The 12,968-nt window shown below is 42.8% G+C and overlaps 1 protein-coding gene and 1 long non-coding RNA gene across 4 annotated transcripts in view; one reads left to right on the top strand and one right to left on the bottom strand.

Annotated features, from left to right (window-relative positions):
* exd3 (exonuclease 3'-5' domain containing 3) overlaps window positions 1–6,844 on the top strand; it is a 65,974-nt gene extending 59,130 nt beyond the window's left edge. For 2 of the 3 annotated variants that reach the window (XM_024011817.2, XM_024011816.2), the window contains exons 20-21: window positions 5,847–5,913; window positions 6,046–6,844. In XM_024011817.2, the coding sequence (XP_023867585.1) occupies window positions 5,847–5,913; window positions 6,046–6,428 (450 nt within the window). In that variant the 3' untranslated portion in view covers window positions 6,429–6,844. Of the gene's footprint in view, window positions 1–1,862; window positions 1,930–5,846; window positions 5,914–6,045 lie in introns of those variants that run through there. The other variant, XM_070449568.1, reaches the window with a different exon arrangement.
* On the bottom strand, window positions 6,687–7,729 carry LOC139029488 (uncharacterized). The gene is made up of 2 exons (XR_011481815.1): window positions 6,881–7,729; window positions 6,687–6,843 (listed from the first exon to the last, which is right to left on the bottom strand). It is a non-coding gene; the product is annotated as an uncharacterized lncRNA (long non-coding RNA).
* Window positions 7,730–12,968: the final 5,239 nt, after the last annotated feature.

The following is a 12,968-nucleotide window of genomic DNA, read 5'->3' as shown; positions in this document are numbered from 1 at the left end:
GTTGGAGGCGAAGACTTTGAGGATGGCCTGGTGTCAAGAAGGACAGCAAAGAAGCCACTTCTCTCCAGGAAAACATCAGGGACAGACTGATATTCTGCAAAAGGTACAGGGATTGGACTGCTGAGGACTGGGGTAAAGTCATTTTCTCTGATGAATCCCCTTTCCGATTGTTTGGGGCATCTGGAAAAAAGCTTGTCCGGAAAGACAAGGTGAGCGCTACCATCAGTCCTGTGTCATGCCACAGCAAAGCATCCTGAGACCATTCATGTGTTGGGTTGCTTCTCAGCCAAGGGAGTGGGCTCACTCACAATTTTGCCTAAGAACACAGCCATGAATAAAGAATGGTACCAACAAATCCTCAGAGAGCAACTTCTCCCAACCATCCAGGACTTGCCTAGTTAAATGCCTAGTTAAATAAAGGCTAAATAAATAGACCGCTGCGCCAACTGGGAGCCCATCATATCATTTATACACATTATTATACATGTTATTAACGTAGACTATTAATGTTCTAATATTAAGGTGTTGTGCGCCGCCTTATAGTTGATCAGTCCACAGAGACAGGAACTGAGCTGGCTGGTATTCATTAGGCACCAAGCGGAGTTCAAAAGACTGGAACGGGGAGGAATACCTGAACTTTTGCAATGAGAAACGCTCATTTTCGTTGCTACACTTTCCCCTGATGAATACAACCCTGTTTTCGCTCTACTGACCGTCTGTTGATTTACAGCCCCTTCTTAAGTGGTGTTGTTGTACAGGGTGGAGTTCAGGTGTATTTACAGGGCGTTTAGCACCAGTGTGCTGCCAGGGGCTAGAGACGGAGAACTAGAGAACACAAAAGCACCAAGGAAGTGTGAATTCTACCCAGGCGTCAACGCTGTCTCCACAGTTCCTCTCCATCCCCTGGTTGGGTGGGGGGTGAGGTTGTGTTATGGGCTGTGGGGTAGACACTGGTTGACTCTTCGTCTGGTGTCTGGTGTGTGGGTGCTGCGGAAATGCCTGATTGTCTTCACAACATCACATGAAATGCCTTACCTTGGAGAGGAAGGTTTACACAGGCTCTCTTTTTGGCTAGCAGATGTTTTTATTCAAAGTGACTTACAGTTGACACAGCTACATTTATTCAGTACATGTTGGTGTTGCCAGCTCCATGCTTCATTCGTGTCTCTGTTGAATACCATGCCGATGTAATACAGTAGATAAATGTGAACTTTTCTTTCTGTATTTCAAGTGTGTTGGAGGGCTGGGCGTGTAAAGTCGTCCGCATGCTTCCGAAACAGTTTGGAACAGTTCTTGCATTATATTATGACTAAATTGTATGACGTTTTATTTAGTTTTTGGTGTTTCATTAAGGGTTTGTGCTGTACCAAACAGCTTAGTTAGATGTCAAATTGCGCGACCTATTTTTATTTTTTATTTAACCTTTATTTAACTAGGCAAGTTAGTTAAGAATAAATTCTTATTTACAATGACGGCCTAGGAACAGTGGGTTAACTGCTGCGTTCAGGGGCAGAATGACACATTTTTACCTTGTCAGCTCGGGGATTCGATCTAGCAACCTTTCGGTTACTGGCCAAAGCTCTAACCACTAAGCTACCTGCCTACTAAGATCTCTGCAAAAACGTCAAAATGAATGACAGATTTCTTGAGCTATCTTAGATTCATTCTGACTTTTTGACGAGGTGATATTGGCTACGGAGTCTCAAAATGGACAAAACTATTGAAGCTAAGGTCTTTTAGGGAGTATGATCGAAACACTCGTTTGGTTCGCTAGAACACTCATTGGGTTCTCGGCTATGGCGTCAGCCGAACCGAAGCATGCGGAAGCCTTAACAGTGACCAGTATCTTTATGTATTTCAAGGTGTGTAACAGTGACCAGTACCTGAAGATGCCTAGAGAAACATGAACGCCTTGCTGAAGGAGAGAGGTACGTTCCCTGTCCTTCCTCAGACACCTTTTGGGTTTCAAAGGATGAGACATTTAATTTAGAAAAGTAAATGAATGGAGTTCCTGCGGGACAAATATGTTCTATTCAGTGAGTTTTCTATTCCTCTCTGCAGGGTTCTTACAACAACAGCAGCAGGCTCCTATTCCACCGGAGGGTGAAACCTGGGACGACCCCCTTCCCGGCCCCATTCCTGGCCCGGGGCCCCCAGGTACTCCCCTCACTTGGTCGCTGGGGCCCCTCTTCAGACCTGGACTCCTCCACCTCACCTTCCCTAGGGGAGCAGTGTTACAGTCATGCACACGTGCCCCCCGGCTGCTAACAGGATACCCTTCTTCTTTATCTGCACCGCTGTGCAAGAATCTTCTGGAGGGTCTTCCCAACGTTCAGCAGGGTCGTGTCACAGGTTTTCAGGAAGGTTGTTGTGAATCTGAGCGAGTACTGAGGATACTCGAGTTTTTCAATCCCAACAGGCCCAACCCATAACTTGCTGACCGTCTATCTGTCCATCTTCAGGGATTCAAATGGCCGCTGACTGAACTAGGGCCTACATGTACTGAGTACTGTCTTTCACACACACTATTTGGTGGCTTTTCCATTCGGTCGAACTTTATCTTCTATTTTACTACGTCCCGTTTCTACAGGACTGTTATTTATTACATGGAATGAACACAAGTTTTGAAGCTCATATGTTATTATGAGTTGAAGAGACTGGTTTGTCTTTTGAGGTAGATGTGGGTATGATCGGCTCGATCAAGTGGTTATGACTGCGTCTACTGTCTGGAAGCTTTGTTATGACTGCGGTCTACTGTCGGAGAGCTTGTTTATTGACTCGGTTACTGTCTGGAAGCTTGTGTTTATGACTGCGGTCCTACTGTTCTGGGAAGCTTTGTTATGACTGCGGTCTTATGTCTGGGAGCCTGTTGTTATGACTGCGGTTCTACTGTTGGGAAAGCTTGTGTATGACTGCGGTTCTACTGTCTGGGAAGCTTTGATTATGACTGCGGTCTACTGTCTGGGAAGCTTTGTTATACTGCGGGTCTCTGTACTTTTACTGGTTACTGTCGGGAAGCTTGTTTTACCAGTATATGTTTTAGTGAAGACACAGTTACCAGTGCAAACGTTTTAGATGATCTACTCAAGTTGTCATTTTACGTTTTCTTTTATCTTTTATACTTTGTAGAATAATAGTGAAGACATCAAACTATGAAATAAACACATATGGAATCATGTAGTAACCATTAAAAAATCTCTCTCTTTTTAACATCTGACAAAAATATCTAAAGACACTGAAGCAGCAAACTTTGTGAAAATTAATATTTGTGTCATTCTCAAAACTTTTGGCCACGACTGTATATGTGTGTTGACTGTGATCGGGTAGGTGTGTCTAGTCTGTTTATGAACAAAATAACCAACTATTGATTTAATTTGGATGGTGCAGCCACGGCTACACAGACCCGTATTATTGGCCTAATTAAACGCAAAATATGCTATTCTATTCTTTTGAAAATACATTTTTATTAGTCTCAATGTTTCTTAGGACCTGTCTAAAATGTATTAATAATGGAATTATTGTTGATGGTGTATGTTTATTAAAATAGACGCCCACCACTACTACCACTCGTCCCAGAGATTTTTTACATTTTATTTAACATTTATATAACTAGGCAAGTCAGTTAAAAACAAATTCTTATTTTACAATGATGTTCTACCCCGGCCAAACCCGGACGATGCTGGGCCAATTGTGCACCGCCCTATGGGACTCCCAATCACGGCCGGTTGTGATACAGCCTGGGATCGAACCAGAGTCTGTAGTGACACCTCTAGCACTGAGATGCAGTGCCTTAGACCGCTGCGCCACTCAGGAGCCCAAAATACCGTGAGTCCTATGAGAAAGGACTATTAGCAATAGACAGAATAGGATCACGATTAGTCCAAAAAATGATCAAACTCATTTTAATTTTACCTTTATTTAACTAATTCAAAAAGGCACTCGCACATCTGAGCAATCTTATTTGCAMGTGCATGGCAACAATTGAACAAGATGAAGGAAAAAGGAAACTTTATTTAACTAGGCAAGTCAGTTGAGAACAAATTCTTATTTACAATGACGGCCTAGGAACAGTGGGTTAATTGCCTTGTTCAGGGGCAGAACGACAGATTTTTACCTTGTCAGCTCGGGAATGATATCTAGCAACCTTTTGGTTACTGGCCCAATGCTCTAACCACTAGGCTACCTGCCGCTCTGGTATAAGGCACTTCATCTCAGTGCTAGAGGCGTCACCACAGGCCCTTGTTCGAACCCAGGCTGTATCACAACCGGCCGTGATTGGGAGTCCCATAGGGTGGCGCACATTTGGTCCAGCGTCGTCCGAGTTAGGGATTGGCTGGGGTAGGCAGTCATTGTAAATACTAATTATTTCTTAACTGACTTGCCTAGTTAGATAAAGGCTAAATAAATAGACCGCTGCGCCACCTGGGAGCCCATCATATCATTTATACACATTATTATACATGTTATTAACGTAGACTATTAATGTTCTAATATTAAGGTGTTGTGCGCCGCCTTATAGTTGGATCAGTCCACAGAGGACAGGAACTGAGCTGGCTGGTATTCATTAGGCACCAAGCGGAGTTCAAAAGACTGGAACGGGGAGGGAATACCTGAACTTTTGCAATGAGAAACGCTCATTTTCGTTGCTACACTTTCCCCTGATGAATACAACCCTGTTTTCGCTCTACTGACCGTCTGTTGATTTACAGCCCCCTTCTTTAAGTGGTGTTGTTGTACAGGGGTGGAGTTCAGGTGTATTTACAGGGCGTTTAGCACCAGTGTGCTGCCAGGGGGGCTAGAGACGGGAGAACTAGAGAACACAAAAGCACCAAGGAAGTGTGAATTCTACCCAGGCGTCAACGCTGTCTCCACAGTTCCTCTCCATCCCCTGGTTGGGGTGGGGGGTGAGGTGTGTGTTATGGGCTGTGGGGTAGACACTGGTTGACTCTCGTCTGGTGTCTGGTGTGTGGGTGCTGCGGAAATGCCTGATTGTCTTCACAACATCACATGAAATGCCTTACCTTGGAGAGGAAGGTTTACACAGGCTCTCTTTTTGGCTAGCAGATGTTTTTATTCAAAGTGACTTACAGTTGACACAGCTACATTTATTCAGTACATGTGGTGTTGCCAGCTCCATGCTTCATTCGTGTCTCTTGTGAATACCATGCCGATGTAATACAGTAGATAAATYTGAACTTTTCTTTCTGTATTTCAAGGTGTGTTGGAGGGCTGGGCGTGTAAAGTCGTCCGCATGCTTCCGAAACAGTTTGGAACAGTTCTTGCATTATATTATGACTAAATTGTATGACGTTTTATTTAGTTTTGGTGTTCYTTAAGGGTTTGTGCTGTACCAAACAGCTTAGTTAGATGTCAAATTGCGCGACCTATTTTTATTTTTTATTTAACCTTTATTTAACTAGGCAAGTTAGTTAAGAATAAATTCTTATTTACAATGACGGCCTAGGAACAGTGGGTTAACTGCCTGGTTCAGGGGCAGAATGACACATTTTTACCTTGTCAGCTCGGGGATTCGATCTAGCAACCTTTCGGTTACTGGCCCAAAGCTCTAACCACTAAGCTACCTGCCTACTAAGATCTCTGCAAAAACGTCAAAATGAATGACAGATTTCTTGAGCTATCTTAGATTCATTCTGACTTTTGACGAAGTGTATATTGGCTACGGAGTCTCAAAATGGACAAACTATTGAAGCTAAGGTCTTTTAAGGGAGTATGATCGAAACACTCGTTTGGTTCGCTAGAACACTCATTGGGTTCTCGGCTAGGCGTCAGCCGAACCGAAGCATGCGGAAGRCTTAACAGTGACCAGTATCTTTATGTATTTCAAGGTGTGTAACAGTGACCAGTACCTGAAGATGCCTAGAGAAAACATGACACGCCTGCTGAAGGAGAGAGGTACGTTCCCTGTCCCTTCCTCAGACACCTTTTGGTTTCAAAGGTGAGACATTTAATTTAGAAAAGTAAATGAATGGAGTTCCTGCGGGACAAATATGTTCTATTCAGTGAGTTTTCTATTCCTCTCTGCAGGGTTCTTACAACAACAGCAGCAGGCTCCTATTCCACCGGAGGGTGAAACCTGGGACGACCCCCCTTCCCCGGCCCCATTCCTGGCCCCAGGGGCCCCCAGGTACTCCCCTCACTGTCGCTGGGCCCCTCTGTCAGACCTGGACTCCTCCACCCTCACCTTCCCTAGGGGAGCAGTGTTACAGCTGCACACCGTGCCCCCCGGCCTGCTACACAGGATACCCTTCTTCTTTATCTGCACCGGCTGTGGCAAGATCTTCTGGGAGGGCTCCCACTTCAGCAGGGTCCTGTCACAGTTTCAGGAAGTGTTGTGTATCACTGAGGATACTGAGGATACTCCGAGTTTTTCAACCCAACAGGCCCAACCCCTAACCTCTGACCGCTAATCTCTGTCCATCTTGCAGGGATCAAAATGGCCGCTGACTGAACTAGGCCTACTGTACTGATTACTGTCTTCACACACCTATTTTGGTGCTTTTCCATTTCGTCGAACTTTATCTTCCTAGTTTACTACGTCCCGTTCTACAGACTGTTATGTTATTACAATGGAATTAACACAAGTTTTGAAGCCATATGTTATTATGAGTTGAAAGACTGGTTTGTCTTTTTATGTGGGAATGGATCAGGTTATGACTGCGGTCTACTGTCTGGGAAGCTTTGTTATGACTGCGGTCTACTGTCTGGGAAGCTTTGTTATGACTGCGGTCTACTGTCTGGGAAGCTTGTGTTATGACTGCGGTCTCTACTGTCTGGGAAGCTTTGTTATGACTGCGGTCTACTGTCTGGGAAGCTTTGTTATGACTGCGGGTTCTACTGTCTGGGAGCTTTGTGTATGGACTGCGGTTCTACTGTCTGGGAAGCTTTGGTATGACTGCGGTCTACTGTCTGGAACTTGCTATAACTGCGGTCTACTGTCTGGGAAGCTTTTTTACCAGTATATGTTTTATGAAGACACAGTACCAGTCAAACGTTTAGATGCATCTACTCAAGTTTATTTTTACGTTTTTTTTATTACTATTTTATACTTTGTAGAATAATAGTGAAGACATCAAAACTATGAAATAACACATATGGAATCATGTAGTAACCATAAAAATATATTTTAGATTTAAGATTCTTCAAAGTAGCCATCCTTTGTCTTGATAACAGCTTTGCACAATTTTGGCATTCTCTCAACCAGCTTCATGAGGAATGCTTTTCCAACAGTCTTGAAGGAGTTCCCACATATGCTGAGCACTTGTTGGCTGCTTTTCCTTCACTCTGCGGTCCAACTCATCCCAAACCATCTCAATTAGGTTGAGGTCGGGTGATTGTGGAGGCCAGGTCATCTGATGCAGCACTCCATCACTCTCCTTGGTTACTACATSATTCCATATGTGTTATTTCATAGTTTTGATGTCTTCTATTATTCTACATTGTAGAAAAGAGTTTAAAAAATCWGAAAAACCCTGGAATGAGTGGGTGTTCTAAAACTTTACTGGTACGGTGTATGTTCTTCATCTTAAACTCGGTTTGATTTTAACTACTTTTCCATAAGTGACAAGGGGCTTCATACTATTCTATATTCTGTGAATGCTGTATTTTATTGTTGATTATGAAACAAGTTGTTTTATAAAAAGGTAACTCTTGTTATCACTGATGGCGTTCCGTATTTCTGTCAATTATTTATTTCATTCTTATCTTAGGATGGTGGTAGACAGGCTTCAACCAGCCTGAGATGAGGTGTAGCCAACATCTTAGTTCGTTTTCTTACTTTTCTTGAATTATTAGCATAAAGTTTTGGATGTCTATGTCTATTATGTGCTGATCTTATTGCTCTATTTCAACAGGAGGGCTGCATTGACTTTTAGGCAATCTAAAGACTATTACAAAATCACTCACCTAAGATGTCTGGAGGCACTTCTCATATTGGATGGTGATAGTGGTTTACTTGACTTCACCTCTGGGACTGGTGGTGTAGCGTGACCCACCGCTCACCTCTGGGACTGGTGGTGTATCGTGACCCACCGCTCACCTCTGGGACTGGTGGTGTAGCGTGACCCACCGCTCAAGGTCACCCGGCAACTCAAACCCTCCCCTGGCCCTCTTTCTGTTTCAGTCCCTGGTCAACAGAGGTGAGAGCTGCTTTATCCTCTATCCGTCCGTGCTAAACAAATGAACACAAAGGACCAAACATCAAGATAATAATGGCTTTTGTTGCTTCAGTTGACGGTTACGGTACTTGGTCTTGTTTTGTAAAGTAAAAGTGCTTCTCTGTACATCAACTGTTCTTCTGTGACAGTAGTTCATCAACTGTCAGTCAGAGCAGGTTAAAGGTTAAAGCAACATAAGGAAGAACAGTAGAATACACCAGGTGCAATGTGGTTATGCATCAGCAGTTTTTCTCTTGTCAGTCACTGACAGTCACTCAATTAGCCATGTCAGCTAAGCATTTGTAAATTGGTAGTTAGTCTAGCCAGCTATCTAAACTTTTAGAAATCATGGCCGAATACCGAACAATACCGAACCGTTTCCCAGTCCCTGCAGCTGAAAAACATCCCCACAGCATGACGCTGCCACCACCATGCTTCATTGTAGGGATGGTGCCAGGTTTCCTCCAGACGTGACGCTTGGCATTCACGCCAAAGAGTTCAATCTTGGTTTCATCAGACCAGAGAATCTTGTTTCTCATGGTCTGAGAGTCTTTAGATGCCTTTTGGCAAACCCCAAGTGGCTGTCATGTGCTTTTTACTGAGGAGTGGCTTCTGTCTGGCCACTCTACCATCAATTGAATTTACCACAGCTGGACTCCAATCAAGTTGTAGAAACATCTCAAGGATGATCAATGAAAACAGGATGCACCTGAGCTCAATTTCAAGTCTCATAGCAAAGGGTCTGAATACTTATGTAAATAAGGTATTTCTGTTTTTTTATTTCTTCGAAATTTGCACACACACAAAAATGTTTTCGCTTTGTCATTATGGGAAATTGTGTGTAGGTTGATGAGGAAAAACAATTATTTAATACATTTTAGAATAAGGCTGTAACGTAACAAAATGTGGGAAAAGTCAAGGGGTCTGAACACCTCCCTCTGCAACTGGATCCTGGACTACCAGATGGGCCAACCCCAGGTGGTGAGGGTGGGCAACATCACATCTGCCACGCTGATCCTTAACACAGGGGCCCCACAGGGGTGTGTGCTTAGTCCCCTCCTGTACTCCCTGTTTACCCACGACTGCGTGGCCACGCACGACTCCAACACCATTATCAAGTTCTCTGACAACAACGGTGGGAGGCCTGATCACCGGCGACGATGAGTCATCCAACAGGGAGGAGGTCAGTGACCTGGCAGTGTGGTGCTGGAGCAACAACCTCTCCCTCAATGTCAGCAAGACCAAGTAGCTGATTGTGGACTACAGGAAACAGGGGGGCGAACACACCCCTATCCACATCGATGGGACGGATGCGGAGCAGGTAGACAGCTTCAAGTTCCTCTGTGTCCAAATGACTAAAGACTTAACATGGTCCAAATACACACGAACAGTCGTGAAGAAGGCTTCACAATGGCTCTTCCCCTTCAGGAGGTTGAAAAGGTTTGGCATGGGACCTAAAATCATGAAAAGGTTTTACAGCTGTACCATTGAGACCATGTTGACTGGCTGCATCACTGCTTGGTATGACACCAGCACCGCCCTTGATCACTTGGTGCTAAAGAGGGTTGTGTGGACAACCCAGTACATCACTGGGACCGAGCTCCTTGCCATCTAGGACCTCTATACCAGGCGGTGGGAAAAGAAGGCCCGGAAAATCGTTAGAGACCCCAACCACCCAAGTCATAGACTATTTTCTCTACTGCCGCACGGCAAGAGGTACCGGTGAATCAAGTCTGACACCAACAGGCTCTTGTACAGCTTCTACCGCCAAGCAATACGACTGATAAATAGCTACACTGACTGAGTTTACCTTGTATCTTTATTGACCTCTATTTCAATTGTTGCACTGTCTCTGCACACTCACAGGGCCCTACACACAATCACACACACTGTCTCTGCACACTCACAGGGCCCTACACACACTGACACTCCAACACACAAACACTCACTCCATAATTTGCTGACACACACATAATATGAACATACATTTATACTGACTCTACACACTCACATACAAGCTGCTTATATCCTGTTGCCTAGTCCCCTTACCTCCATCACTTCAGTATCCCTGCACATTGTAAATATGGTATTTGAACTGACTTTAAAAATATATTTCCTGTATATAGTATGCTTACTTACTTTATTGTGTATTTAATATTTATTTGAATTTATTTTTTCTAGTAATACATTATTATTGATTATTGCATTGTTGGGTTTTGAGATTGCAAGAACGGCATTTCACTGTACTTGTGCATGTGACATTAAAACTTGAAACTATTTGCTTGGCAATTTGCCCGAAAAATGTGGTCTCTCTGTATTGCTGGGGGATCCTCCGTCTGTAGAGAGAGAAAAAAATATTTAGGTCAATTCGCGTTTTGTTGCAAGGGAAAGAAGACTGGATAATCTATCATCTAAAACGGAAGTGCATGGTGCGTTCTCATGGTTTCCCCGAAGTGTTCTGTGCTCCATTTAGTCTACGTCTAACTTTGAAGGTATAATTTTGTTTAAACATGTTTCAATGAACCCTGAATAGTAGGTTAGTATTTTAAGTATTTAGCACCACTATTTTTTTCTCCAGCCCTCCTGAAATAAACTGCCCCGCCTGGCAGTCCCTGTCCGGTTGCAGGGTCTATCTATCCCTGGCCGCGCTGCGTATAGAAGCTGCCTGCTCGCAGTTTTTTGCTGCACTGTTATTTGATCCTCGCTCTTTCTTTGCTGGGAAGAAAAACTCGCCTCTTTCCCACGCTCCTTAAACACGTGGTGCTGTAATGAATTGGATTCTGAAGCCCCTCCCTCCATTGAAACGTCACAGCCCGCTCCACAGAATCCCTGTGCTCTGAGTCAGTGGCGGTTAGGGGCTCCTCCCGTCCTGTCTGTTCTGTCGACCCGGCGCCAAACCTTACATGACGGCCTGACTCTCTTCAGTTTGTACACATAATATCAAGTCACGCTTGTGTTTTCTCTTCCGTCGATTATTTAAAAAGAAAAATGGTATTGTTTATCAGAAATAGAAATAGGATAGATCTTGTATTTATTTCACATAGCTTATTATATACCATTCAGTAACTGTCCATTTAGAAGTTTGAAAAGTAGGATACGCTACTAGGCTAATGTTGTTTTGACTGCTACGAATCGATACCCTCTTGAAATTATGGAGGTCCTCCAAATATGGGAGATTACCGTTGCGCTACAAGCACCAACACATTTGTCACATTCCTCTCACATTTGTGTTTATCGGTCATCCTATGGAGACCACTGATTCTACTTTGCGTACGGATTGCGCATGGATTTGGGTAGGGTAAAATGCTACATTTGGAATGATGGTGTGAGTTAAAATGACAAAGATTCCACTCCAGTAGATATCATGTAGACTACTAATAGAACGAATAGTTATATACCTGTCAAAGAAATTTAGAGACAATGTTAGAGTACTCGTTTTTTGGCATCACGATGAAAACATTAATTTGCTTATTTAATCCAAAGATTAATTATTGTTTGAGTGCTTTCCTTTGCTCCATATACAGAAAATCCAGTTTTTTTTAAATGACATACACAACATATCTTTGCTGTCTTCACAAAGGGGCGTAGTTACATCCACATGTTATTAAAGGTACATTTTGGTTGTATAGAGCAAATGTTTCAAGAGTCTGAATAAGAATACCATTTGGATAAAGCCACAGAAACGAGCGTGGGAAAAAAAATCAGAATAAGACCAGTACGTTACGTCAGGAACTCTGTCCAGACACCTTCCTTTGGCCAAAGGCTCCTGCATGGTTCTGTGCAAATGTTTTCCAACTGGCCTGACACAGCTTTTTGATAAGTGGACAGATGTTCCTGAGATGTTTAGGATCTCTGCTGGCTAGTTTGGGGAGCTCTATGACTTTGGGCTATGGTTTAGTATTGTCTAAAGATGCCTATATATGACATTAAATAATAATAAAATAGTCCTACACATCACAGACACTGCAAAGTATGATACATTTTCCAAAAGGAGTATGTCAAGGTTACTATTATAAGGAGTTTGTCAAGGTTCTATTATAAGGAGTATGTCAAGGTTCTATTATAAGGAGTATGTCAAGGTTCATTTCATAGAGGAGCTGTTGTGCTACAGGTTCCTACTTATAAGGAGTTTGTCAAGGTTCTATTATAAGGAGTATGTCAAGGTTACTATTATAAGGATTTTGTCAAAGGTTCTATTATAAGGAGTATGTCAAGGCTTCTATTATAAGGCAGTTCAGGATGTCAAGGTTACTATTATAAGGAGTTTGTCCAGGTTCATTATAAGGAGTTTTGTCAAGGTTCTATTATATAGGGTATGTCAAGGTTACTATTATAAGGAGTTTGTAAAGGTTTCTATTATAAGGAGTATGTCAAGGTTACTATTATAAGGAGTATTGTCAAGTTCTATTATAAGGAGTTTGTCAAGGTTCTATTATAAGGAGTATGTCAAGGTTCTATTATAAGGAGTTGTCAAGTTCTATTATAAGGAGTTTGTCAAGGTTCTATTATAAGGAGTTTGTCAAGGTTTATTATAAGGATATGTCAGGCTTATATTTTCAATAAGGAGTTTGTCAAGGTTCTATTATAAGGAGTTTGTCAGGTTCTATTATAAGGAGTATGTCAAGGTTCTATTATAAGGAGTATGTCAAGGTTCTATTTATAAGGAGTTTGTCAAGGTTCTATATAAGGGTTTGTCAAGGTTCTATTATAGGAGTACATGTCAAGGTTCTATTCTATAAGGAGTATCGTCAAGGTCTATTAGTAAGGAGTCATGTCAAGTGGTTCTATTATAAG

Source organism: Salvelinus sp. IW2-2015, linkage group LG20, assembly GCF_002910315.2.
Source record: "Salvelinus sp. IW2-2015 linkage group LG20, ASM291031v2, whole genome shotgun sequence".
Classification (NCBI taxonomy): Eukaryota; Metazoa; Chordata; class Actinopteri; order Salmoniformes; family Salmonidae; genus Salvelinus; species Salvelinus sp. IW2-2015.
The sequence above is the reverse complement of the archived record's forward strand: the minus strand, read 5'-3'. Positions and strand labels throughout refer to the sequence as shown.